The sequence below is a fragment of the Fukomys damarensis genome, unplaced genomic scaffold (assembly GCF_012274545.1).
Source record: "Fukomys damarensis isolate Sample0158 unplaced genomic scaffold, DMR_v1.0_HiC HiC_scaffold_26, whole genome shotgun sequence".
In the NCBI taxonomy this organism is placed as follows: domain Eukaryota; kingdom Metazoa; phylum Chordata; class Mammalia; order Rodentia; family Bathyergidae; genus Fukomys; species Fukomys damarensis.
This window is the reverse complement of record NW_022900938.1, coordinates 35385171-35409722: the sequence shown is the minus strand read 5'-3', so window position 1 is coordinate 35409722 and position 24552 is coordinate 35385171. Positions and strand designations below refer to the sequence as shown.

At 37.2% G+C, this 24552-nt stretch overlaps 1 protein-coding gene across 9 annotated transcripts in view; it reads left to right on the top strand.

Annotated features, from left to right (window-relative positions):
- Pkp4 (plakophilin 4) overlaps positions 1-24552 on the top strand; it is a 223946-nt gene that overhangs the window by 67006 nt on the left and 132388 nt on the right. For 8 of the 9 annotated variants that reach the window (XM_033756275.1, XM_033756274.1, XM_019204972.2 and 5 more), the window contains exon 2: positions 1418-1554. In XM_033756275.1, the coding sequence (XP_033612166.1) occupies positions 1423-1554 (132 nt within the window). In that variant the 5' untranslated portion in view covers positions 1418-1422. Of the gene's footprint in view, positions 1-1417; positions 1555-1748; positions 1771-24552 lie in introns of those variants that run through there. The other variant, XM_033756273.1, reaches the window with a different exon arrangement.

The window sequence follows — 24552 nt, the reverse complement described above, 5'->3', positions numbered from 1 at the left end:
AGAATAAAACAATCACTAGTAGAAACCTGAAACCTAATCCCTTTCTGCTAACCTGAAAGTCAGGAGTGTGTGGAACAAGATGGGAGTGCAGGTGGTATGTGCATCTCCCTTATATGGTTATGAAAATGGATGACAGGCTGATACTGAAATTGGAGGGAATAGGGAAAAATTCCCATATCAAACTGTAGAATTTGAACACTGGATATTAGCTGGTAAGAATTGAAATGAAGTTGAGTAATTTTTAGGAAGAACTATGAAGAATGTTGAAAAAATATTCATCTTCTCAAGTGTTCCTTTATAAGTATAAAGTGTGGAACATTAAACAGATACAGTCTTTTGGACATCCTATGACTTGGTGGGATTTGCCAGGTGACTGGAATGAGATAGTAAAAAGATGTCTTCATTCATACATTGATTCATTCAGCAAAGATTAACTGAGTACCTGTTATATATGCCGGCGCTAGGTTAGTTTCATGGTGTGATAATAGGCTTTTATGGTCTCAAGAAGACAGTTGTGCTATAGAGACTGACATGTAAACAAGTTGTTAAAATATTTACAGCATTATGTTGGCTTTTTTCCTGCTATTTTTCAAAATTGTAAAGTTGTGTATCAGGTAAACACATCTCTTTGCAAAGGGTAAGTGTTAGATAACTGAAATATACATAGTTTCCTGCTAAAAACCTATTCTGTCTCTAGCTATGGACTTGAAAAATAGACCTTCTTTCAATACTATCTCCCTAGCTTTTGTCATCTTGGATAATCATATGCCTCTAAGGAAACGTAGTTAGCCATGAGACCCCCCAGGGGTATCCTTCTTGCTAGTTAGTAAGGCACTGCCTGTCTTTTAAGTACTGCAGAGTTCTGTGTGCTTGTTGTTAAGCCTTTCTTGAATCTTTTTTTTTTTTTTTTCTTTTGTGCAAGCTGCTTCTGTTATTAATAAAAGCATTCTTCTGTCAATTAATGTTGGTACATTTTTGTGTGCGTACATCTCTGAAAACTAGGTTCCTGTAGCAACCTAGAATGTTTATTATCTAGTTTCCTGATGCTAGTCATATTTATTTATTGTCTATCTGTTTAGGAAAATTATTCATTTACCCAGATTCTGACACCTTATTATTCTTAGTATTTTTTAAATGAAGAGCCTACCTCTCCACCATTTTTAGTGTCGTTTTCTACTATGATGTTGTTTAATATCGTCTAAGTATATTTGTATTTCATTGTTATTTTATTCTTTGTAGCATTTGTAGTACTAGCCATCCTTTTGGCCCTAAATGTTGCATTTCAGAAATCAAACAGCTGTAAGGAGTTGTGATCACTCCCATAGAAGTCCACTGTAGTTTGGGGAGCCCTGTGCAAATCCTCAGCCTCTGCTGGAGCTCTGGAGAAAGTATTAACTCTTTGCCTGCTTGATTGCAGGAGGAATGCCAGCTCCTGAGCAAGCCTCACTGGTGGAGGAAGGGCAACCACAGACCCATCAGGAAGCTGCCTCCACTGGCCCAGGCATGGAACCCGAGACCACAGCCACCACTATTCTAGCTTCCGTGAAGGAGCAGGTACATCCTTTCATTGAAATTTACAACGAATTATTTCTTCATTGATTTTAAAAATTAATCTTTGATGTGTTTTAAATTTGCCTAACGCCCTTGACGCCTTCACGTTTTCTAATTATAAGGTGTTTACATCCCTGAGTACATTGGGATGACTGGCATGTAGAGCTGCCCCAGGTGCCAGTCAGAATCGGAACATGCAGGATACTTGTGCGTCTGCAAGTAAGGACAATATCGATGGTGATTGGTGTCTCTGTCTCCCCCACATTGCAGAGTGTGTGCATGCACGCAGAGCTTCTAAAGCGTATTTCATAATGCTGACTTTGCTGTCAGGGCTCTGGCAACCTGTGGCTTGTGGTAGCCTTAGGTATTTTAAGCATTTTAATCATAGGTATTAGGGTTGTCTCTGTGACTTTTGGATAAAAGCTGTATTTGTGTGTTTGTCTGAATCCAACTATATTCATTTTGTGAGCTAATGTTCTAAAACTTGTCAGACTGTGCCAGTTTGCTTCAGTGTCATGTTTATGTTTATATTTAATATACTAATATTCTTTAAATCTAAGTAACTTTCTAAATTAGGTCTTCTTTGTGGTGCTTAGAGAAATTGGAATTCTAGAAGTTAATTACTTAAGGCGCTTAAGCTCTACTGATAGTTTTAATCCAAAAAATTATATATCTTATGTGAAAGTTACTCAGCTGAAGTAATCTAATTTTTTAAAGATATCATTGTTAAACATATGTCAAGAGATGAACTAAATGTTACATATTTTCTGGGATATTCTTTTAAATCAGTAGCTGCAGCTAGAATGACTAAAGATGACAATGGCAAAGAAATATTTAATACTTTATTATTTTACCATAATTTAAACTAGAAAAGTGACATGAAAAGATTACTTCATACTTATTTCACATACCTGTTGTTAGAGCTGTTTTTAAGAAAAATAATTTCACAACTTATTATAATAACAAAATGTCAAAATATTTTGTTTCTCATTGAACTTTGAAGTTTTAAAATAGTCCACAAACAGAATTTAAGACAAGAAAACTGGAGTCAGTTTGGTTTTCAACTTTTGCCAAACTATGGAATGTCTCAGCTTCTCTCACTGCTGGGAAAGAAAAGAGGGCTTTCTTCCTTGAGACGTCCATAGTTGGAGGTTGAACCCAAGGAGCTGTAAGATGAATATACTCTGATTTGCTTAAGACTCTTAGTATAAACTGTTTTGATGAAATATGATGGTAAATGTATGATAATGCCCAAAACCAACTTAAAATAGAAACCACGTGAGTAAATATAGCAAAGGGGACTTTGTATTTGTAGCTTGAGGCCAGATACCCTATGTATTGAAGAAAATGTGGATACTTGTTATGGTTTTTGAAAAAATAATTCCTTGATGGCTTTAGGTGGCTTTAAATTTTTGTTTTTTGGAAATAAATGGTGTCTGAATGGATATTTTGTGGGAGCTAACAAGAAGTAGTCCAGTTTCTCCATGTGGCAAACATCATACAGGCATTTGTGTTACTTACCTGCAAGGATTTCCCAGATGTGCTGTAGTCTTCGTTTCTGTTTCTGTGCTGAGGAGTTTGAGTCCTTTGCTACATACCTGCAGTTTCCATGCTTATTTTCTTTTAAAAATTGTCCCTGCTTGATACTTAGCACCATAATCTTTCAACTCAGAGCACCATGTCTATCTCTTATTCAAAGATACATACCTGGTTTTAAATAGCTAACCGTAGCTCTCATAGAGAGGTATGAGACTGCTATGAGATGACATATCCTATAGTTGGAATAAAAAATTCTTAAGCCTGTTCTGAAATATATCATTCCTTGTCATCCGCATAGCGGAATAGAGCACCAAAAAGTTAGGTGTGAATAAGAAAGCTAATTACTGTTAACCTTAGGTTTGGTGTTAAAATATTAGAGTAACATTCTTAGCCTACATTTATACTTAGATAGAATAGTTAATGTTGGTAAAGTGGTGTATCAAAAGAGCAGTACTCTTAGCTGGGATATATAATTACTTTAAAAAAATAAAAAGCTTTACTGCCCTGTCACAATTATAGCCATGGAGTGATGATATTAGCTTTGCTGTTCCCAAAGGACTGTCCTGGTTTGGCAGCTTCAGTGACTCTAGGTGTTTCACTGGATTGGAGAAGAAAGGGGGCTGACCCCTTCAGTGCAAGTGAGCATAAAACCTCATTTCCTTTCCTTACTTTTCTGCTTACTGTGTGATCTTAGGAAAATTTCTTAGCCTCTGTGGACCTCAGTACCCTCAGTTTTACAATGAGGATAATAACAGCTACAGAGAACATTAGATTAACATATCAAGTCCTGACAAAGAGCACCTCATACCTAATAATAGCTAATATTACTATCATTATCATCATCTCCGTGTAAGAAAAGCCTCTTCTTAGGAGGGGCTGATAGTTGTACTTTTAAGTATATGTAGGAGTTCAATGAACCTCCTTTTGGCCATTGATATCAGAAGATGAAATACTTTCCAAATATTGAGAAGTGGTTAAGTTGTGATAGTATTTAACTTAAGCACAGTATCAAACTTTAAAAACTTCACCTAATGTATCTCACAGATTAAAAGTTTTATATGTATATTATGAGAAACAGAACATATGAAAATAAATTTTTTTAACATACTCAAAAGCTCTTGGTTAAAAAGAATTGCAAAGCAAAATCTTTTAGCACTCATCTGAACTCTGTAGGAAAATTTGGGGCTCTTCTGTAAAGCAAGTCCAAGCCAGTATAACTTGTATGAGATATGAGGTGCCACTTTTTGCAGCTGCCCTGTATAGTAAATCTTCTTTCATGAGTGTCTTTAAGAAGTGTGATTTTTAAAAAAATGGTGAATCCTGCTCATCAGTCCCATTCACCAGAAAGGCTTATAAAAATACTATGGTGTGTCCTCTTCTACCTTATTTACCAGATCTGGCACCATGGGAATTCTGGCACTTCTCCAAAGTCACTGGCTCTTCACCAAATCAAAATGACCATTAAAGGAAAATATTTTGAATCAATTCAAGACATCTTGAATCAATCCAAGGCAACAGCATCACAAAAATCACAAAAGAGGACTTCATAACTGCTTTCAAATGTGAAAGAAAGATGTGTGTTCAAAGTGAGGGGGAATATTTGCGGGGATTAATGGCAGTGTTTCTTTTACTGCAATAATTCTTTTAAAAATTTAAATATTCACTATATTTTTTGTCACACTTTGGAATGGCAAGGAAGGAAATGGCAAGCAACTGTATCAAACATGTTAACAAACCATTTATATGTTAAATATCTGATGCTGAGTTTAAGGTGTGAAAACATGAATTGTGTTCTTCCACTAGCTGTGCTTTCCCTAAGGTCATCCAGTGCAAGAAGCTGTTTCTAGTCCTTGGCATAATGTTGGAATTGACATTGTCCTTCTCTAATGAAGTGGAAACCTTTCACATTGATGTTGCTCACATAGATGCATACTTCACAGGTATAGAAAAAGGTCCTCGCAGAAAAAGTCTATTTCTGTTCAAAGGGTACCTTTTTCAGGAAGCTATGTTCACCTTGCCTAAAGTCAGATCTCTCCTGATTTTTCCTTTAGTACTTTATTCCACTGCTGTGACTCTTAATTGTGTGCTTCTTTTGTTTTATGAAATTGGCAGCCTAAGAGCAGTTTTATACACACTTTAGGTTTTTCTTCTCTCAGCACTTTGATTTTATTTGTTCTTCAGTAACTGATTGCTCAAAGAGAAAATGGATAAGTAATACTATCAGATTGATTTGTCTCCAACTTGCTATTTTGTGAAAATAATGGAATTCATAGCCACATCCACAGGTTGGTCATAGGGAGGAGACCAAGATGAATACAGATACAGCAGAGGGGGAATGTTTCATGTTCTGATACTTTTCAGATACTTGGAAAACTTGATAATGTTGAGTGCCTAACTTAATATCTTACATGTAGTAATTATATAAAAACATGTTCAGGAGTGGTGCTTACTTTCAAAGGGCTCTGCCTCCTATAGTGAAAACCTTAGATAAAAACGATTGATTCATCCTTGAAGTGCACAGTGCACCTTTGGATGAAGAGGAATTAGAATTTGGTAAGACACTTGCTGCTAACCCAGAACTTTGCTCCTGCCCTCTGCTACTTAGTTGGATGTGTCAGAGGGCTCACATTATTGGCAGAAGAACCAGTGAGCCAAGTGTCATGGGGAGGGTATTATCTATTGAACTTGTTTAAATAATAAAATATGGTCTCTAGGGTTTTAGACGTGTTCTCTAAAAGAAGAACTATGAAAAACACCTGCCAATCATGGGGAAGATTGACAGGTATTTTTCATAGTTCTATATAGGGTGCCAGTTGATTTGTTTCCTATAAAATGACACACCTGATATTCATTAGACTCTTGCAATCTCTGTTATAAAACTGTTTGAATAATTGAGAACTCTGTGTGAACGTGGCTCTATTCCTTAGGCTTTCTAACTTCCATCCTGTTGTTCTTGCAAAGAATACTCTCTTCCTTTGGGTTCATGACTTAAGATACTTAGAATCTAGCTTTAAAGTTAAAGCCAATCCAGATAGCATGAAATGATAAGCAAGGAACGGATTTGGTAAAACTTGCTAAATTTTTATGTACTCCTCTTACTCTAGTGAAGTATTAAATTAAACACTGTTATCTTTGATGAGTGAAAATTGAAATGTTGCTCATTTTTGAGGCTCTCTAAAGGAATACCACCTTTCAAGACATTTTTTGTGGCTTTTGTGGAAATTACATTTCCCTCATTGTGTTCATATGAACTTAAATGATATTTAAATAGTAAAGACTCAAATGAAAACCAGAAATCCTTAAGTTTTTCAAGGTAAAACAAGGAAATTTGGAGTCCAACTGTGTCCTATTGATATTAGTTCTTTTTTTATGCAGCTATCTTAGTTTCAGTAATTACACACCCTTCCTGTATGGCAGGATGCCCAGAATTGAATAAAGTCCAGTGCAGTTATTTACTTTATTCCTCTTAAACTGAAGTATCTCAACTGTTATACACCTGCCTTTGCAAACCTCCTTTTATTCAGCCTGTTTATTTACAATGAAATTGTCCCCCCTACATACCTCAGCCATATTCAGAAGACAAAATTTTTATTTAATCTGTAAACAAGCATAGTTTGTGGCTTAAGTATAGTGCCTACAACTTCTAATTTCCCCATTGGTAATTAGAAAATTTTTTATTGGTAACTAAATTATCCTGGCAGTTGTAATTAATTTTTCTGTAAATTATAGTGAAATCTTCCATGCATGAACTTCATCATCAAGTACAAGGTAAGAATGGATCTTCTCTTAGTGACTTTTGTGGTCTGATATAATTTTTCAGCTTTACTTATTTAATATTATAGAAGCGAAGTTCAAAAAGATCAAATAGTCAACCTCCTTTGATTATTGGCTTGTGTTCAAGAATTCTGAACTTGACTTTTGTTATGGTCTGTGTCTACATGGCCCCTAAAGCCTCATGTGTTCATAGGTGGGCTTTAGGAAAGTAATTGGATTATGGTGTGTGATACCAGTGGATTAGTCCTATAGCTGTAATTTGGAAGGCAGCTATGCTCACCACTATACCACCAACGCCGCACTATAGCTGTAATTTGGAAGGTGAAACTTACTTGGAGGAGGTGGGTTCCTGGGATATAGCAGGGTCTATATCTTCCCTCCTTCTTTCTTAATTTTTTTTCTCCCTGCCTTCTGACTGCTATTTCCTGAATTCTTTCTCCTCTGCCGTGTTACCCTTGGAGCCAGCGACTATGGACTGAAACCTCTACAAACTGGGAACCAAAATAAACTTTTCCTCCAGTTAGTTGTAGGTATCAGGTATTGTGTCTCAGTGATAAAAAAAGTAACCAAGATAGATTTTCATACCAGGAGTGGGGTCATTGCTGTGGTCCTACCTGACCATTTTATTCAAAAGCCTTTGGAATTGGTCTGTGGAAGGAGTTTGGCAAGATAGCTGAAACAGCGGCCCTCGAGTACAGTAAGGCAAACTTCATGGGAGATTCTGGTCAGAATTCAGAAGACCAGAATGCTAAAAAAAATGCAGCTGGTAAAGACCAGGCTCGAGAGATTTCATTTGTGAACAAGGACTGCATTGGCAGACTCCAGGTTATGTGTGTTATATTCTGACAGAAAATTTGTTTGCGTCTTGCTCCTGTCCTGCTCAGTTCAAGTTGCTCAGCCATCCTCACACTGGCAAATACAAAAGGGCTCAGCTACTGCTTCGGCTGGTGGCACACCATGGTGTCTGTCATCCATGTGATGCTGGGTTTATGTACGTGCAGAGTGGGGTCAAGGAGGCTTCCACTCAGATTTCAGAAGGCTCTGAGAGGGGAGGAGTGTACCCCTTGAGACGGCAGTGTGTGATGTGATAGTGAAGCCAAGTGCACTGGAGACCCAGGGTGTTGGAAAAACTGGAAACATGAAATGTCTGTGGTAAGCTGCAAGGAGTGAGCAAAAACAGCTCGAGAGAGGAGCCGTTTAGAGTTTACAGATTGCCACAGATGGCCCTTGATGCTGGACTTGAACTGTGGGATTTAATGTTTGCTCCGTTGAATTTAGGTCTGGCTATGGTCCCATTCCTTTCTGCACTCTATTTCTACAGTTTGGAATGGGAATGCTTACCCTGTGCCACTGTATGTTGGAAGTGTTTGACTTTCTTTTGGATTTTTTCAGGAGTTCACAGAGGAAACTCTGGATTTGGACTTTTCAGCACTGCTGAACTGTTAAGACTTTGACAATTCCTAGAGAAATACTAAGTGCATTTTGCATAAAAGGAAGGGCGAGAGTCTTTTGAAGGTCAGGGGCAGAATGTTATACTTTATAATCTAGATGTATCTCTGTAAAGCCTGGTGTGCTCATAGGTGTGGCTTTGGGGAAGTAATAGGATCATGGAGATGTGTGCTTACCAGTGGATTAGTCCACTGGTGAGCTTATAGGTAAACGTTATTTGGGAGGTAAAGCTTGGTTGAAGGACGTGGGTCCCTGCAGAGGTGGCCTGAAAAGGTCTATCTCTTTCCTCCCTCTCTCTTTGCTTTCTGCCTGTGTTCCTTGAGTTCTCTCTCCTCTGCCACACCCTTCTGCCATAAGGCCCTGCCTTGAAGCCAGCTAGCTATAAAAATAAATCCTCTACAAACTGAGCCAAAATAAACCTTTCTTCCTTTAAATTGTGGGTGTCAGGTATTGTCTCAGCAATGAGAAAAGAACTAATATAACCTATCAAGACATTAGTCCTCTTAAGTTGCATGTACATGGTCAAAATGTAACATATTCTGTGTGTAATGATGCAGGGTATCCTAAGTTTCAAGTGTGCCTGTGGTTAAAGAATATACTGCCAAGTCAGTTGACAGTGAACATATACATTCCTACATCTGTACATGTTTTCTGGTGATATGATGAAGGAATTTCACATGGCCTGAATTACACATTCAGAACAATTATTTATTCTGTTTCATTCAATTAGAAACATCTTTGCAGTTATATTAACACTACGGGTTTTGTTTGTTTTGTTTTGGAAGAGACTTTAAATTCTCGAGAATTTGAACAGGCTGTTTACACATACCTGGATCACCTAAGTAAATTTATAATACATAGTAGGTACCCTAAAATACTTACTGATGCATGAACTTATACTTAGATTTGTTTTTAATTAGGTAAAGAATATTGAAAACCTACTGTCAGAAAAAAAGGGAGGTGGTACAGGTGTTACCATGGAGGATGGGCCTCAGAACTAGTTTTTGTTTTGTGTGTGACAAAGCATTGGAGTTCCATACACCAGTATGGTGAAAGGAGCAAAGTTTGGTCTAAGTTTAAAAGGTGAAGAAGGTATACTCATAGTGAGGGCGTTAGTACTGAAAGATAAGCAGTGTTATGAATGGAAAGGAAGCAAAGATAGCCCTGAGAGTTGAATGCTCGGAATTGTTTGCAAGCTTGTCTCCTGGCCTGGAATTTTAGGCGTTTCCAAGGCAGATCCATGGGCCATTGTAATTCTTATTTCTGCCTCTGCTGGGGGTTGGGGGGTGTCTTTGCTAGATTCAGGTCCTTGCTGTGGAAGGGAAGTGGTCTCACAGCCCCAATTGTGCCATCTACACTATTTCCCCTGAAAGAACTGGTCTAGGAAAATCTTTACATCTTATGTGACTGCTTCCTGTTGAATAGGGTACTGTCCTTACCTAAAGAAAGACCAAGGAGCTCTTGCCCTGCTTGATGGAGAGGGCTAAATTAACAGCTGTACTCCTCCAGGGATTTCTTTTTTCTTTTTTTTTTTTTTAATTTTATTGAGTTTATTGGTACACTTTAGGGATACAGTACAGTTACATTCATTGTTGGGATCATGTACCTCTGCATGACAAGTCTTGATTCTCATTTTTTCCCCTTACCTCTGCCCTCCCTTCCCCCCCTCCTCCCCTCCCCATCTACAAACACTTTATTTTCCTCTTTTCATTCTCTCACATTTTTTTCTTTTCCCTTTTTGTTCTTCCCCTACGCATCACACCTTCCCTACAACTTTAGCTCCTTTCTTCAAATTTCTAAATGTCAGTAATCTTATTAGAATCTTATGCATTGTTGCAGAATATTCACACCAGGGAAACTATTTGGTATTTACACATGTGTGACTTATTTATTTCACTTAGGAGTATATCTTCAATATGTATCCATTTTCCTATGAATGAATCTATTCTCTCGCTCTTTATGGCTGAGTAATATTCCATTTTATAGAAAAACCACAACTTCTTTATCCAGTTTCCAACGGATGGGCAAATAGGCTGTTTCCAAGATTTAGCTATTACAAACTGTGCCGCTATAAACATGGGTGCACATACTTCTCTGTGATATGATTCTTTTAGTTCTCTTGGAAAGATACCCAGCAGAGGGATGGCTGGGTCAAATGGAACCTCCAGTCCAAGCTCTTTGAGGTATCTCCATATTGATTTCCATAGTGGTTGCACTAGGCTGCACTCCCACCAACAATGGAGGAGGGTTCCTTTCTCCCCACAACCCCGCCAACATTTGTTATTGTGTGATTTCTTGATAGCAGCCATTCTTTGTGGGGTGAGGTGGAATCTCAGTGTTGTTTTCATCTGCATCTCTCGAATGACCAGTGATGTGGAGCATTTTTTCATATATTTTCTTGCTGCTTTTACTTCTTTGTCTGAGAAATGTCTGTTCATTTCGGATGCCCATTTTTGAATCTGGTCTTTATATTTGGGGGGACTGATTGTTTTGAGTTCTTTATACATCCTTGATAATAGTCCTTTGTCTGAGGTACAGCTGGTAAAAATTTTTTCCCACATTGTAGATTGTCTCTTAGTTCTGCTAATGGTTTCTTTTGAAGTACAGAAGCTTTTTAATAAGATGAGATCCCAGTTGTTGATTCTTTCTGCTAGTTCCCGTGCTACTGAGGATTTGTTCATAAAGTCTTTTCCTATACCAATGTCTTCCAGAGTTCTGCCTAACTTACCTTCCAGCAAGTTTAATGTTTCTGTTTTAATATTTAGATCTTTAATCCATTTGGATTTTAATTTAGTGCATGGCGAAAGATAAGGGTCTAATTTTAATCTGTGGCAGGTTGATATCCAGTTTTTCCAGCACCATTTATTAAAGAGGCTATCTTTCCTCCACTGAGGATGGTGAGCTCCTTTGTCAAAGATGAGGTAGCTGAGTACATCTGCATTTGTTTTTGTGTCTTCCAGTCTGTTCCACTGATCCTCAGGTCTATTTCTTTGCCAGTACCATGCTGTTTTTATCACAGTGGCTTTGTAGTATAGTTTCAAATTGGGAATTGTTACACCTGGTGCCATGTGACTGTTGCCTATAATGGCTTTTGCTATTCTAGGTCTCTTGTGGTTCCAAATGAATTTTTGGATTCTTTTTTCTAGTTCTGTGAAATATAGTGTTGGAATTTCAATTGGCATTGCATTGAATGTATATAGCAGGTTTGGTAGTATGGCCATTTTCACTATGTTGATTCTTCCTACCCAGGAGCAGGGGATATCTTTCCATTTTTTTATATCCTCTTCGATTTCTTTTTTCAGAGTGCTGTAGTTTTCAGTGTAGAGATCTTTTGTTTCTTTTGTTAGATAGATTCCTAGATACTTCATTTTTTTGGATGCTATTGTAAAAGGAATTTTTTCCCTTATTTCTCTTTCTGTCTGTCTGTTATTTGTGTATAGAAAGGCTGTTGATTTTTGGGTATTCACCTTGTATCCAGATACTTTACTGAATCTGTCGATTAAGTCTAGAAGTTTTTTGGTGGAGTTTTTTGGATCTTCAATGTAGAGTATCATATCATCAGCAAATAATGATAGTTTAACTTCTTCCTTTCCTATCTTTATTGCTTTAATTTCTTTCTCTTGTCTAATTGTCCTCCAGGGATTTCTTCATGAGCTGTGGACATGGATGTGGGCTTTAGTCTTTGGCTCAGGCCATTATTGGTAGTTTAATGGCTGTCAGACAAGAAGTAACAAATTTGACTAAAAGATTAAATATTCATGGTCCAAACAGTAAGGCTATGAGAAACATTAATAAAGGATATTGATCTCTGGGGCTAGATAAACAAGAGTGTGTGTTATTGTCCAGTTTGCTGTAAGACAAAAGTAGCTATTAGTGCCACTCATGAAGAAAAGTCCTGGAGTCTCAAGACAAATTATTTTTAATAGTAATCGTATGGTGAGCATGAGTAGCAAAACTAGCTACACAGGACATGCAGGGAAGGATCCTATTTCCAGGATAGGGCTGATTTTTCCTTTTATTTAGAGGGAACAAAATGATTTATTTATCTACTCAGCAGATTGGTTGGTGTTTTCTTTTTTGAAAAGAAATTTGAGGCCCTTCACTAGTTCACAGGTTTATGAGGCTTGTGATGTTTCCTGGTGTCTCAGGTGGCCTGGGTTTTACCCTGGAGAGGTGAATCTAACAAGTATTTAGCTAGAGTGTAGGGAATAGAAGGCATTCTTGAAGTCAAGGACACACACCAGTTAGTGTATGTCAGCATATAGGTCTGCCATTAGGGAGGTAAATAGGCATCACTGCCTCATTGATGAACCTGAACTTGGTGATACTTTCTCGATGGCTTGAATGTAAGTTAAATGAGTGTGTTATTTGAGGACTGGCATGGCACCCGCAACTGTAGCTAAAGTTTTATCAATAATGGGCTTTAGCGCCTGCCTATCTTCTCTTTTAAGAGAATACTGCTTTCTGAGAGGATGTAGATTAAGGTTCTTAAACTGAATGACTACTGGAGTGACATTGACAGCCTTCCCCAGGGTTCAATCATGCCATGCTTGAGCTTCTGGCAGAGAGATTAGGCCCAGTGGAGCGAGGCTTGCCAGGTTCCTGGTAACTAGGATGCAGGTTGCCAGAGGTTTGAATGACAGTGGCGCTGAGTAAGAGTGGTATAGCCCATCAAAGTACTGATATGGGGCACTCTGGTATTGCCTTGAAGGCAGCTTGGAAAAGGAAATCAATTGGCATTTCAAAGTGAGGGTAAAGGAAACTGACCTAAGTCTTTCAAAGCCTCCAACTGAGGAATGGGATGATAATTTACCTTAATAAGAGATTAGAGTTGAGTAAGATACTCCAATATTGAGAAGACTTACTGCTATGTTCAGAATTGCACCAGTGCTATTTCCTTTGAACCTTTGGATCTCTTGGACAGGGCCACTAGAGCTGGAGTTTCCTGCCGGCTGAATAACTGGCCATCTGTAAAATCACCTAATATCACAGTATATATAAGAAGCAGTAATAAGCACTTCCTTCAATGAAACCCTGATCAGTTTTTCTACATAGGTGCCTCTTGGGGATCCTGGCTGACAGAGGTTATTTGGCCAAAAAAAAAAAAAATTTTTGAGGCAAGTTCTTGCTGTGTAGTTCAAGCTGGCCTTAAACTCATGGCAGTCCTCCTGCCTCAGCCTCCCCAAGTGCTGGGATTGCTGGGATTACAGGCTACTTCTGCCATGCTAGGCTTGACAACTATAGTTTATTCAGGACCCAGTGTGGGAGCAGGACTTTTGGATCCCAGTAAGTTTTTCCTCAACCATTGCAAGTAGAGCAGTTTGAGCTGTGTGCTTACAAAGAGCTGAGGAAATTTTTATGGGTGAAGAATCTGATAGGTGCCAGTCTAAGAACTGAGGATAGAACAAATTCCTGGGGGAAAGGCCCACAAAACTGGGAAGGCCATCTGTCTGTTAGTGTAGGGTAGGAGTTTGGACCTCACTGTCACTAGTAGCCCATACAGGACCGAGCTTTAAAACTTGAGCCTCTATATAGTATTCTCTCCCCTCCTTGGTCCCCTTCTCTCTCCCCAACTCCTCTGCTATTTCACTGGCTCATACCAGAAAAGGAAATGAATTTCCTGGCAAATGAAAGCTTTCCAATGAAAAGTCAGTTAGCAAGTACAGGCGTACATCATTTTAGGTAGGAAGATAAGGCCAAAATTATCATATTACTGGGGCTCAGTAAGATGGAGGAGGAAAGAGAGCTAGCATTAGAAAAACAACCCCTTGAACCTTCAGGAAGAAATGTCTATGACTGGGTTTGATGAGTTGCTGTCGGACCCAGGAAGGTTGTGGCAGGTGGAGTGGTACCCTTCCTGCAGACCTGTGAGGCTTTGAAACACAGAGGCCACATGTCCCACTCCCATAGTGGGCTGCACTGGACTCCTCCATTCTACAGTTCCCTACCTTTCCCTGATAACTAAATCAGAAGAAGGGATTTGAGACAAGGAGAGAGAGAAGAAAGAAAGAAAAAAATGAAAAGCCTTTTGGTTGAGCTTACTAGAATCAAAGTCCCTGCAGTCTCCTTAACTTTTTACCTTCTGCAGCTGGCTCACCAAGATGTTGCCGTGGGTGATACAGTCCTGGACAGGTTTCTAGGTGCTTGGGCACTACAAACAAAGCATTGTTGCCCTCAGTGGTACAAAAAAGCAGCAAAGTTTAATGAAGCTTAAAAGGTGTCGGAATACTCAGAATGAGCAGGTTCCTGCCAGGAGAAAGGAAAATGGCACGAATGGAAAAGAAGGAAAAATTACCTGGGTGCAGAATGCATGGCAGATTTTGCAAGCAAGTCTCTGGCCTGTAATTTTAGAAATTTCTAAGGGAGCCCATGGGTCTCTGTTATTCTTATGTCTTCCTCTGGTTTGTAGACCTTTGGTCTTGGGGCTGGGGTCGGGGTTGACTTGCTATGTTCAGGTAAATGGAGCGGAAGTAGTTCCACCGCCCCAGTTGTGCTATCTGCAATAATAGTAAAGAGACAAATTTATGATGATCTCCTTTATACAGTTTCTGTCCTCAGAATGGACAGGCACTAAGGATACTGTATACTTCAATGTGGAATAATTGATTCACTATGACTATTCATCAGATAGCAAGTTTTGCAAACGTGTACTTTTGCCCTTTTATAGTTAAGCAGCCTATACATAGGTATTATATTATGTCCATTGTATATAAATTTGTTAACTTAGGCATTTTAACCTTAATTTTTACCATCAGATTAGCATTACTTTTATTTACATTTGAAAGTGAAAGAATAATTTTTTCTTTGTTAATGTCTAACAGCAACTCTTGACTTTGCATGTTAAAAATTGCAATTTCCTTTTCAGTTCAATAATCCAGTTTGCAATTCCTGTTCAGAGTTAAATTATTAATATATGGAATCCTTTTCTCTGTACATGCAAATTTTATGCTATTAAATTTCAAATGACTTGTTGCTGGGTTGGTGAGATTAAATGGCTGACAGGATCATTCAGTGTTGGATTCTCTTATCTGAATGAACATTTTTCTTTTTAGAATTACTTGTAGAGAGAAATATTTCAGAAACATACATTTCCCTTCAAGTGTAAAAAACCTGGCTTTTCTGGTGACTATTTTCATATTTAAGTGATTTCAGTTTCTAAGTTGTCATATTTCTTCCTTTGCAAAAATAAATGGATATGATCTTACTTCTGTTTGTTTTGTTGTTGTTTTTTTGGTTGGGTTTTTTTTTGTTTTGTTTTGTTTTGTTTTTTGTACCAGGGATCAGACTCAGGCCCTTGCGCTTGTGAGGCAGGCGCTGGAACCACTGAGCTAAATCCCCAGCCCCATCTGTTTGTTTTTTGAATGTATTGTTTTCAAAGTGATCAGTTCTGCTTGTACCTCAGCACAGTAATTTAGATTATGATTATTTCATTTCAGGCATTCCTAAGAAAAATCATTTAAATGTAAACTTACAGAATCATAAGGGTTTTTATGCACTCAAGTATGAATAGTATAGGGCACTGATGGCAAACCTTGAAGAGCTCTCCGTGATACAGTCAATCGGCTCACTGCTGCACACGTACCATAGGTTCACCACCACTGGTAGAGTCAACAAGTAAATTGAAAAAATGTATTATTGAAATTTGAAGACAAGTATGTATTATGCAATTATATTTTATGCAATCTTATTACAAATATAAAAATGGCATCTTAAAATCAAAGCTAATATATTTAAATCTAAAGTCTCAGGCTCTTTAAAGAAAGTTTAGTTTTCCTTTAATGATTAGAGTTCTCATCATTTCAGTGTATAAACCATTAAACTAGTATTTTCTTCTGTAAATGTTAAAAATTTGTGTAAAGCAGCACGACATCAGTAAAGTGTTCATCATGTGGTATGATCTGTGCCAACAAGCTTGTATCTCACTTCACTTTTCTTAAAATCACTCAGCCCCTATCTGTAGTCATCTAAGAAGCTGTCCTGGAGTAATTAACTCTTACTGTTTTGTCCATATTTTGCATTTCTGCATTCTCTTATTCTTTTAGAAATACCTTTCCATCACAGAGTTGATATAAGTCATGATTTAAAAACATTTCCATAAATTAACCATTTTTTAAGTGAGCTATTTTCCTATGTGAAGTAAATTAGCGTCTCCTCTCTTTCATTGCAGACCTAACCTTACATCACTTCTCCTGTTCTAAGTCTGTAACTATTGGAGGGGAGGGAAGCTTATTCAAGTTTTCCTACCCCAGCAGTTTTCAGATGTAGAAGAAGTCATGGTACAGAGGCTAAGAGCAGAGAATCCATCTCTACCCATCTATGTTGTGTGACCTTGAACAGGTTGTAAAATGAGGATAAATAGTTCTGATCTCACTAAAAACAGCAAATTTTTAAATATTCACTTGTATAATCCTTGAAATTGTACAGAGAAAGTGAAAATAAGATCAAGTTAGGAGAGACTGAATCAAGACTGAGGAACACTCAGAGGTAGAGGACCAAGCTAATGTGGACTTCCAGAGGGGTTTCAGCTGGAGGGAGCCATGAGGGTTTTGTCACATGCCTAATGGCTTTATGCTGTCAAAGGGTAAAGGCATCATCTGTGGCATCACAGACTGATGAGAAGATCAGTGTCTCTTTGGATGCCTGACATATCAGATGTGCCATCTTAAATTAAAGTAATTCTGCAAATCTAGCTCTTTCCATGTGGCTTTACAGAATATATTCAGAGATCTCCTTAATGGCTTCCTCATTTATATCTTTGGCAGTTGCCTAGGAGGGAATTGCACAAAGTATCATCAAGAAAAGAAAGCTACAGAGAAACATATTAAAATGACCCATTTTGGACACTGTATTCCAGAGGTTAAATGGTTTCTGGTACTAGTTTGCTTTCTATACTTGTTGAGTACAATATTTGTTGAAAATATTTGAGTTTCATAGAAAATAGGAGGCATTTCGGATACTCTTATGAACATCAAATTCACATTAATTACCATGGGGAGGTGAAGGAGTAAGAAGCCCCCTGCTACCCCCAAAATAGTGTGAGAGAATATGTGAGAGATATCTTAAGTGAAAAGTTATCCTAAGACATTTGATGGCTTATACCTGATTCTTTTTCTCTGTGCTAGAAAAATACATTTCCACAAAGTTAGACAAAAGTGATTCATTCAAATTTGGGTCTTTTTTATTTCTAGAGTATCTCTGTAGTAAAATGGTGATTTTTGTATCTTGACCAGAACCACCCAAAACTTTGGCTTCTATTTGTATAGGCTTGAGCTCCTTCAATCCAAGAGACTGGTAACAGCAGAATGGTTGTTTGAAAGGATATCACACGTATTTGTGAGGAGAGGGGAGAGTCATCTGTACTGACTGACAGAACTATATTTTCAAGCATTTAAATGCTTCCAGCACTAGTTCATTGAGAATACACCCTTAGTGAGTCATGTCTAACCCTGAAGAAATATTGGTGTTTTTACAAAGAAGGCAAGAGTTTCTCACAGCTAGGATGTTGCATGCATACCTCTAATCTGTTCTTGCCTTCCACAACCTGGATGCAATTCAAAGCCAGCTGTAATCACTTGGACTGATTTATTTGAACTGGCAGAATCATATCACTATACTCTAAATGTTCCCTTATGATATGTTCCTACACAGAAAAAGGTAGATGTAGTAATTAGGACTGCTTTATTTTATGACTAGCACTATGCAAAAAATATGGAGCCATTTCCAATACAATTTTTCTGAGAAAAAGTCCAGCTTCACTTCATACTTTTTTTATTCAGGAAGATTATAAACACATGATAAAATAGATTGGCCATGAAATCTGGTTTGATATCCTGTGACTGTTTTAGCTAGCAGTTTACCCTTCCAAAATTACCCTTGAATAAGGCTTTTAAACATCTTGAGAAAACTAGGTCAATGAATACAGTGAGTTTTTACTCATATGGCAGATTAGTATTACAAAGTTGGAAAAACATGTACCCTGACAGGCCAGAATATCAAATAGCTCCCTAAGAGCCAGCCTGGAGAGGTTACTCGCAAGGAAAACTGAACCCAGAAAACAGCCCCTATCTTGTCTCAGTCCCTTCAACCAAATACTCTAGAAATATTACTTGATAGGATGACAAGTCCAGCTACCAAAAGGCCTTTGGTAGCTTCACAGCCAGTACCCCCCAGGACCTTATAGGAGAGGTATATAAACAGCTAGGACTTCAATATGTCCTGGGATATTACTGTAATATAGTGCATATTTTAAATGTTATGTTCAGTGTTATTTACAGTGATAGTCTGATACTCCTGACCTGTCAATAAACTCTTACAATCTGTCACTGTACTTTCCTAGTCAAATTTTTCAACATACTTCAATGTGGTGGGAAGAATGCAGGCATTAATGTTTAACAGATCTGAAATCAAGGGCAGATTTCTTCAGATAACTTTTATGATACTGGGTAAGCTCCTTAATCTCTCATAGCCTATTTCCAATTCTGTAAAATTAACAAAAATAATACCCAGTTTGTAGGTTGTTATGTGGCTTCAATTAGAGCAACTCTTTAAAATGCTAATTAAGTGCTTGATATTTAATAGGTAATTGAGTTCCTATTCAGGAGCAGAGGTATCTCATTTATTATTTCAGGAATATTAAAATTTTCTCATTCTTTGGGGGTTTTAGTGATAAAGCTGGCATTCAAATCTAACGGCCCCTGAAATTGCTATAGCAAAAGAAGACACTCACCCTGTATGGAATAGTGTTTACTCTGTTGCTCTTTTTCCTGAAGAATATCAAGCTTATTTTCATCTTCAATGACCAGAGATTTTCAATACCCACTCTTCCACTTCTTTTCTATGAGTTAAGATAATCCTCTTTTTTTATTGGAACCTGCCTCGGCAATTCCTCCTACCTGAAATACCTTTGAACGTTTTACAGTTTAAAACTATCTAATGTGGTTGTTCTGAAAGAGCTCTCTCTCATAGTTCTGGCAAATGATTAATGATTTTGTGACTGTGAACTGTGGCTAAGTATGGAGGTAGGTCTGGATCACAGTATGAAATGGCATGCCGAAGCAATCCATTAGTTAAGTTTCAGATATTATTTTCAGTGATAGGTAATATTCCAGTAAAGAAGATTCTCAACCTAACTTATTGAAAAAGAGTCTATTCATTTACTTAACTTTACAAAAAGGAATTATTTCTTGAGATATTTTAATATTTTCAATTTTAATATTAACCCCAAAGTGCTCTGTAATATGTTGTGTTCAGTAAGCTTATTTTGTCTGTAAGACATCTAGAATTCCTGTCACACAGATGGTAGAGATAAGAGAAGATATTACAAATAAAATGAATACCAAATTCTGATTGGACATAGCAATCCCTGATTTATTTTTCTTAAGGGGTACTGACATTTTAATTTTATTTTATTCTCACTAAATTGCTCAGTCCACCCTTGAATTTGCAGTCCTATGGTTCAGACTCCCAAAGAGTTGGGTTTATAGGTGTGTACCAGTATACCGGATCTATTGTGCCTTTTTAGTGAATATTTCTGCCAGGTGTGTATATGTAAAGTGTAAGTTAATTGATAATTTTAAATTATTGTCTATAGTTACTGAATATTGACAAAGGCCATTGAACTAATTTGTATGTATCACTGCCTTTAATCTTCGCATCATTTCTGTAAGTTTTTTGCCATTATACCCATATTACACATGAGGAAGCTAAGACTTAGAAAGTTTGTGAGACTTTAAGACTTAAGTTTCACAAACTTTCTAAGTCTACCAGAACATAAATAACATCATACATAGCACAACATTTGTTCCTAGAATGCTGTTCAGGCATTGCCAAGAACTTTAATTCCAGGAAGCTATTGGACCCTAAAGCCTATAATTTACTTCATTTTCTTGCCCCTTCCCTGCTTCAATCAGCCCTGTTAGAAAGTCTCAGGAAGGATATAGAGGACATGGTCCTAAGCCCTCCAACATTATAATCCATTGAATATTCTAATCCAATCATGGTATCACACAGTATACTTTGTTCAGAGGTACATCTCTTAGTGAGCACTTCTATGTTTTAGATTACGAATTGAGGCACCTAGGCCCTGAAACATCTTTGTTACAAATCTTTTTGTTAATTGGAATTCAGGTTTTGTAGGTGTTAACAGTAAGATATCCAAATACTGTGGCTTGTATAATATTGAAATGTGTTTCTTGACCTTAGTTAGCTCCAAGTTCTTATAAGGTCCCAACCCCCACAGGAAGGGATAAAGAACTTGGAAGGATACACATTGCTCCTAGCATGGTCTAGAAGAGTCATTGCCCTCATGTGTAGACTGTGGTCCTGTGGCCACAGATGGCTGCACCAGAAGCTGGGTATTGCAGCTTTGTTGAGGAGCTACGTGCTACTTGATTGAAATGAGCATAAAATCCAGCAGTGTCTACCACTGTCCACTTGGGAAAATGGTCAGTGTTCTAGCACCTGAACCTTGTTGCTGCTCTGCTCAGTTTTCTACCTGCCTTATTGCACCCTCCTTTTTATTATTGCTAACCCTTGGTTTGGCCTGTTCTGGATGTCCCATGGTGATCCATTGAGGACCAGAATCAAAATCATTATTTGTATTCTTATATTTCTTAGAGCCTGGTTTTGTTTCTCTATTTAATATTTATAATTAAGAGGTACCATTAAGTATAGAATAAAATTTTATTCTTGTGTTCTCAATAAAAATTTTTAGAGTATGTAAGTTTATTTTACCTGTAAGCCTTAAAACAATGAGTTTTAAAATTTTATAAACATTAAGTTTCAAATTCTCAATCTCTGTGTAGAACTTTTCATGCTGTTGCCACCTTGTAAAATAGTAAAAGAAATAGCTAAATATACGCAGTATGAGTAGTTAATGTTGCTATGAGATCCTAAATGTTTTGTTTCTATTTCTTCTCGGTTCCTGCATTTGGAAAAACTGTTGTATTTCTTCAAAGTTTAAAATATAAATTTATTTTTATATCATCAGAGTTCTTTGCAGAGTACTCAGACTCTCAAGTTACATTTGTAAGCATGTTGAACACAATTTCCCTCATTGCTTGAAAATTTTTTCCTTTGCAGTTTTTATTGGAAATGAGTACCTTTCAAAGTATAACCGCAACTAAAACATTTGTTTAGGAAGATGGAAAATCTAATCTCACATGTTTTATTCCATAAAAGAATTAAACTCCAGGGTGCCACTACCCCACTACCTACTGATTGATTTCTGGTTAGTATAAATTCAGATTGGTATTTCTTCAGTCAGTTTTACATGCAGTACATATTGACATTTGGATACTTCCCGTCAAACTCTATGTATTAGACTGTCAGATTATTTTTTAAATACATCCTAAAATTGTTTTACTATTCTGTTTTATTTGAATTTTAAGTAGTTAATTCTATATAATACTTTAAATGGTACTAAAATGAATAAAAGATTTCAAATATTAATCCTTTTTGCCTTATGGAGGCCTTTCGTCATGCAGTTTTCTTTCGTTCAGACATCACTGTTCCTTAAATAATTATTTCATTCCTTTTTGCAAGATTATGAAATCTGTGTCTTCTCTACTGTATTCACAGAAACCTGCAAATGGTAAAGATGCTTAGGTAAAGATGGTCAAGAAGCAAAGACAATAAGCATTACATATTTAAACTTGATGCATTCAGGATTTTGTTTTTTAAAGTAGTCATAAGATGTTTGGGAGTTTGGTTATCCTCGGTATACAGAAAAGTGAAATCTTGGATGGGAAACGTAGCAGCACAGGGCATGAGCCAAAAAACAAATGTAGCAGTAGGCAGCCCAAGTGAAGTGTCAAATTCAAGCTCATTTCACTTTTGAGAAAAAGAGCTCCTCTCTGGCTGTGCAGCTCAGGATATTTCAAAAATAAGCATGGGAAGGAAGCATTGAGGTGGGTGGGCACAGATTATAGGTAAAGAGCAGGGGTATAATTTACATACAGAGAGACAGTACAAAACAGTTTAGAGGTTTGCAGAAATGGCTGGAGTGTCCAAGTTCAGGGAGGAAAAGGTAAGAGGCAAGTTGGATTCACAGAGGCCAAGTAAGTCAATTTACTTTTTTTATTGTTTCTTTAAATGTTCATGCTGTCATTGGACACTAAGTGGTTTTAGAAAAGGCATTTTTGACTTTTTAGCATACCATGTCCCATTGACACAGTAGCCAGGAGATGGTATGACATGGCAATCTGGAGAATAGTACATGGAGTCTGACTGATCTGGCTTGAACTTTAAGTTTATTCTTATATAGTTAAGAATTAATTCAGGGTAACAGCTCACATAACAAATATGTTTCAATAACTTTATCAAGGGAATGGCTTTCAAAATACAAAATACTGTCTTTTAAATACTTGTGACACAAAATCAGACTAATGGAGGAAAGAACTCTGAAATATATCTTAATATGTATAGTAAATGTAACAGTATTTTTAAGCCAAAATAAGCCAAGACATTAAAAGGAGAAAAATTACACTTATAACTATAAACATAGGTGCAAAAATGTCTTGCAATAATCTAATCTAATTTAGTCAATATGTTAAAATTTACTTCATCATGACCTACTGTGATTTATTCCACAAATGCAAGGCTACCTTAACATGTAAAAAATGAGTGGAGTAATTCACTATATTACAAAACAGAGGGAGAAAACCCATGTGATTGTCTCAGAAGATAAAGAAAAAACATCTGATAAAATTCACCACTCACATAGGAAGTCTTTTAGCAAATTAGAATAAAGCATGTATATGAAAACCGAGCAAACTCTAGTCTACAGTGTAAATACATTCTACCACGGTGACTACTTTCTCTTCCTATCTCTAGGGCAAAATATCTAAAACTCAAAACTTTTAAAGGGGAAGGGATTTATTTTGGCTTGTGGTTTCCAATGGGTTAAGTCAATGGTTGTCTAGCTCCAAGGGGATGACCAAGAAAAGAGCAGGGAATAAGTAATACACACTTTGGAGTCATACTCCAGTGACCACCTCTTCCAATCAGGCCCCACCTTCTGACAGCACATTCAGCTACCAAACTCTTTAATGGATGAATCCATTAATCACGACAGTACCCTGTGATGTAGTCATTTAACAAAGCCATGAAACTTTTGGGGAGGGGGGGACATACTAGATCTATACCATAATCACATTTTGTTGTGTATAATAATTTTTATTTTAATTTTGCTAGTTATGAGTTTAAAATGTTACTGCCTTTCTGGAAAAAACTGGCAGTTTCTTGTAAAATTAAATGTAGACTCACTCATAGACCCAGCAGTTGTCATGGATATAAACCTAAAAATGAATGAATAAAATGTGTCCACACAAAAACCTGCTGGGGGGGGGATAGGGATTTAGCTCAGTGGTGCTGTGCCTGCCTGGCAAATGCAAGGTCTTCAGTCTAATCCCTGGTATTGGGGGAAAACAAACAAAAATCTGTCTGTGAATCTTCATAGCACCATCATTACAAATATCCAAACTAGTACCCTTTTCTATCTGTGGGTGAATGAATGTATAGATTATTATACTGTATAACAAAAGAACCAATTCTTAGATACACACACAACTATGCATCTAAAAAATATACTGAGTGAAAAAAAAAATCTAGAGCACATACTGACTCCATTGATATGAAATTTTAGAAGCAAAATTAGTCTGTAGCAACAGAAAGCAAATCGTGGTTGCCAGGGAACGGGAGTCAGGATAGTGCTGGAGAGGAGCTAATGCAGTTTGTAGTAGAAGGGTTCTGAGGGAAACATTCTAAATGTAAATGGAGGGGTTTACTGTTGTGAACATTTAGTAAAACCCATCAAACTGTACACTAAAGTGGTTGTATTTTATTGTATGTAAGTTATACCTCAATAAAGTGAACTTTAAAAATGAAAATATTAACATGTTTTTAAAAGTTATAGTAAGAGTTGGATTAAAGTGGATCATGAGCTTCTGAAGAACATGTACTTTTTTTTCAAATAGTGCATGATTGTAGTATATTTACATTTCTTGTGTGGAGTTGGCACATGTGCATAATACATCTTCATTCCTTTTTCTTCCTCCTCTTCCCTCTCCCCTCCCTCCATCTCTTGATCCCCTTCCCATTTGAGAAAGATTTATCTCCCTGCTTCCTTTTTTAATCCATCTGCTATTTTGCTCTGAAATTATTTGTGTTTCTATTGGAGGATACTTTTATAAAACTCCAGCCAACTACAGGTACCAGCCTGTAGCTTGATGCTAGGTTCCC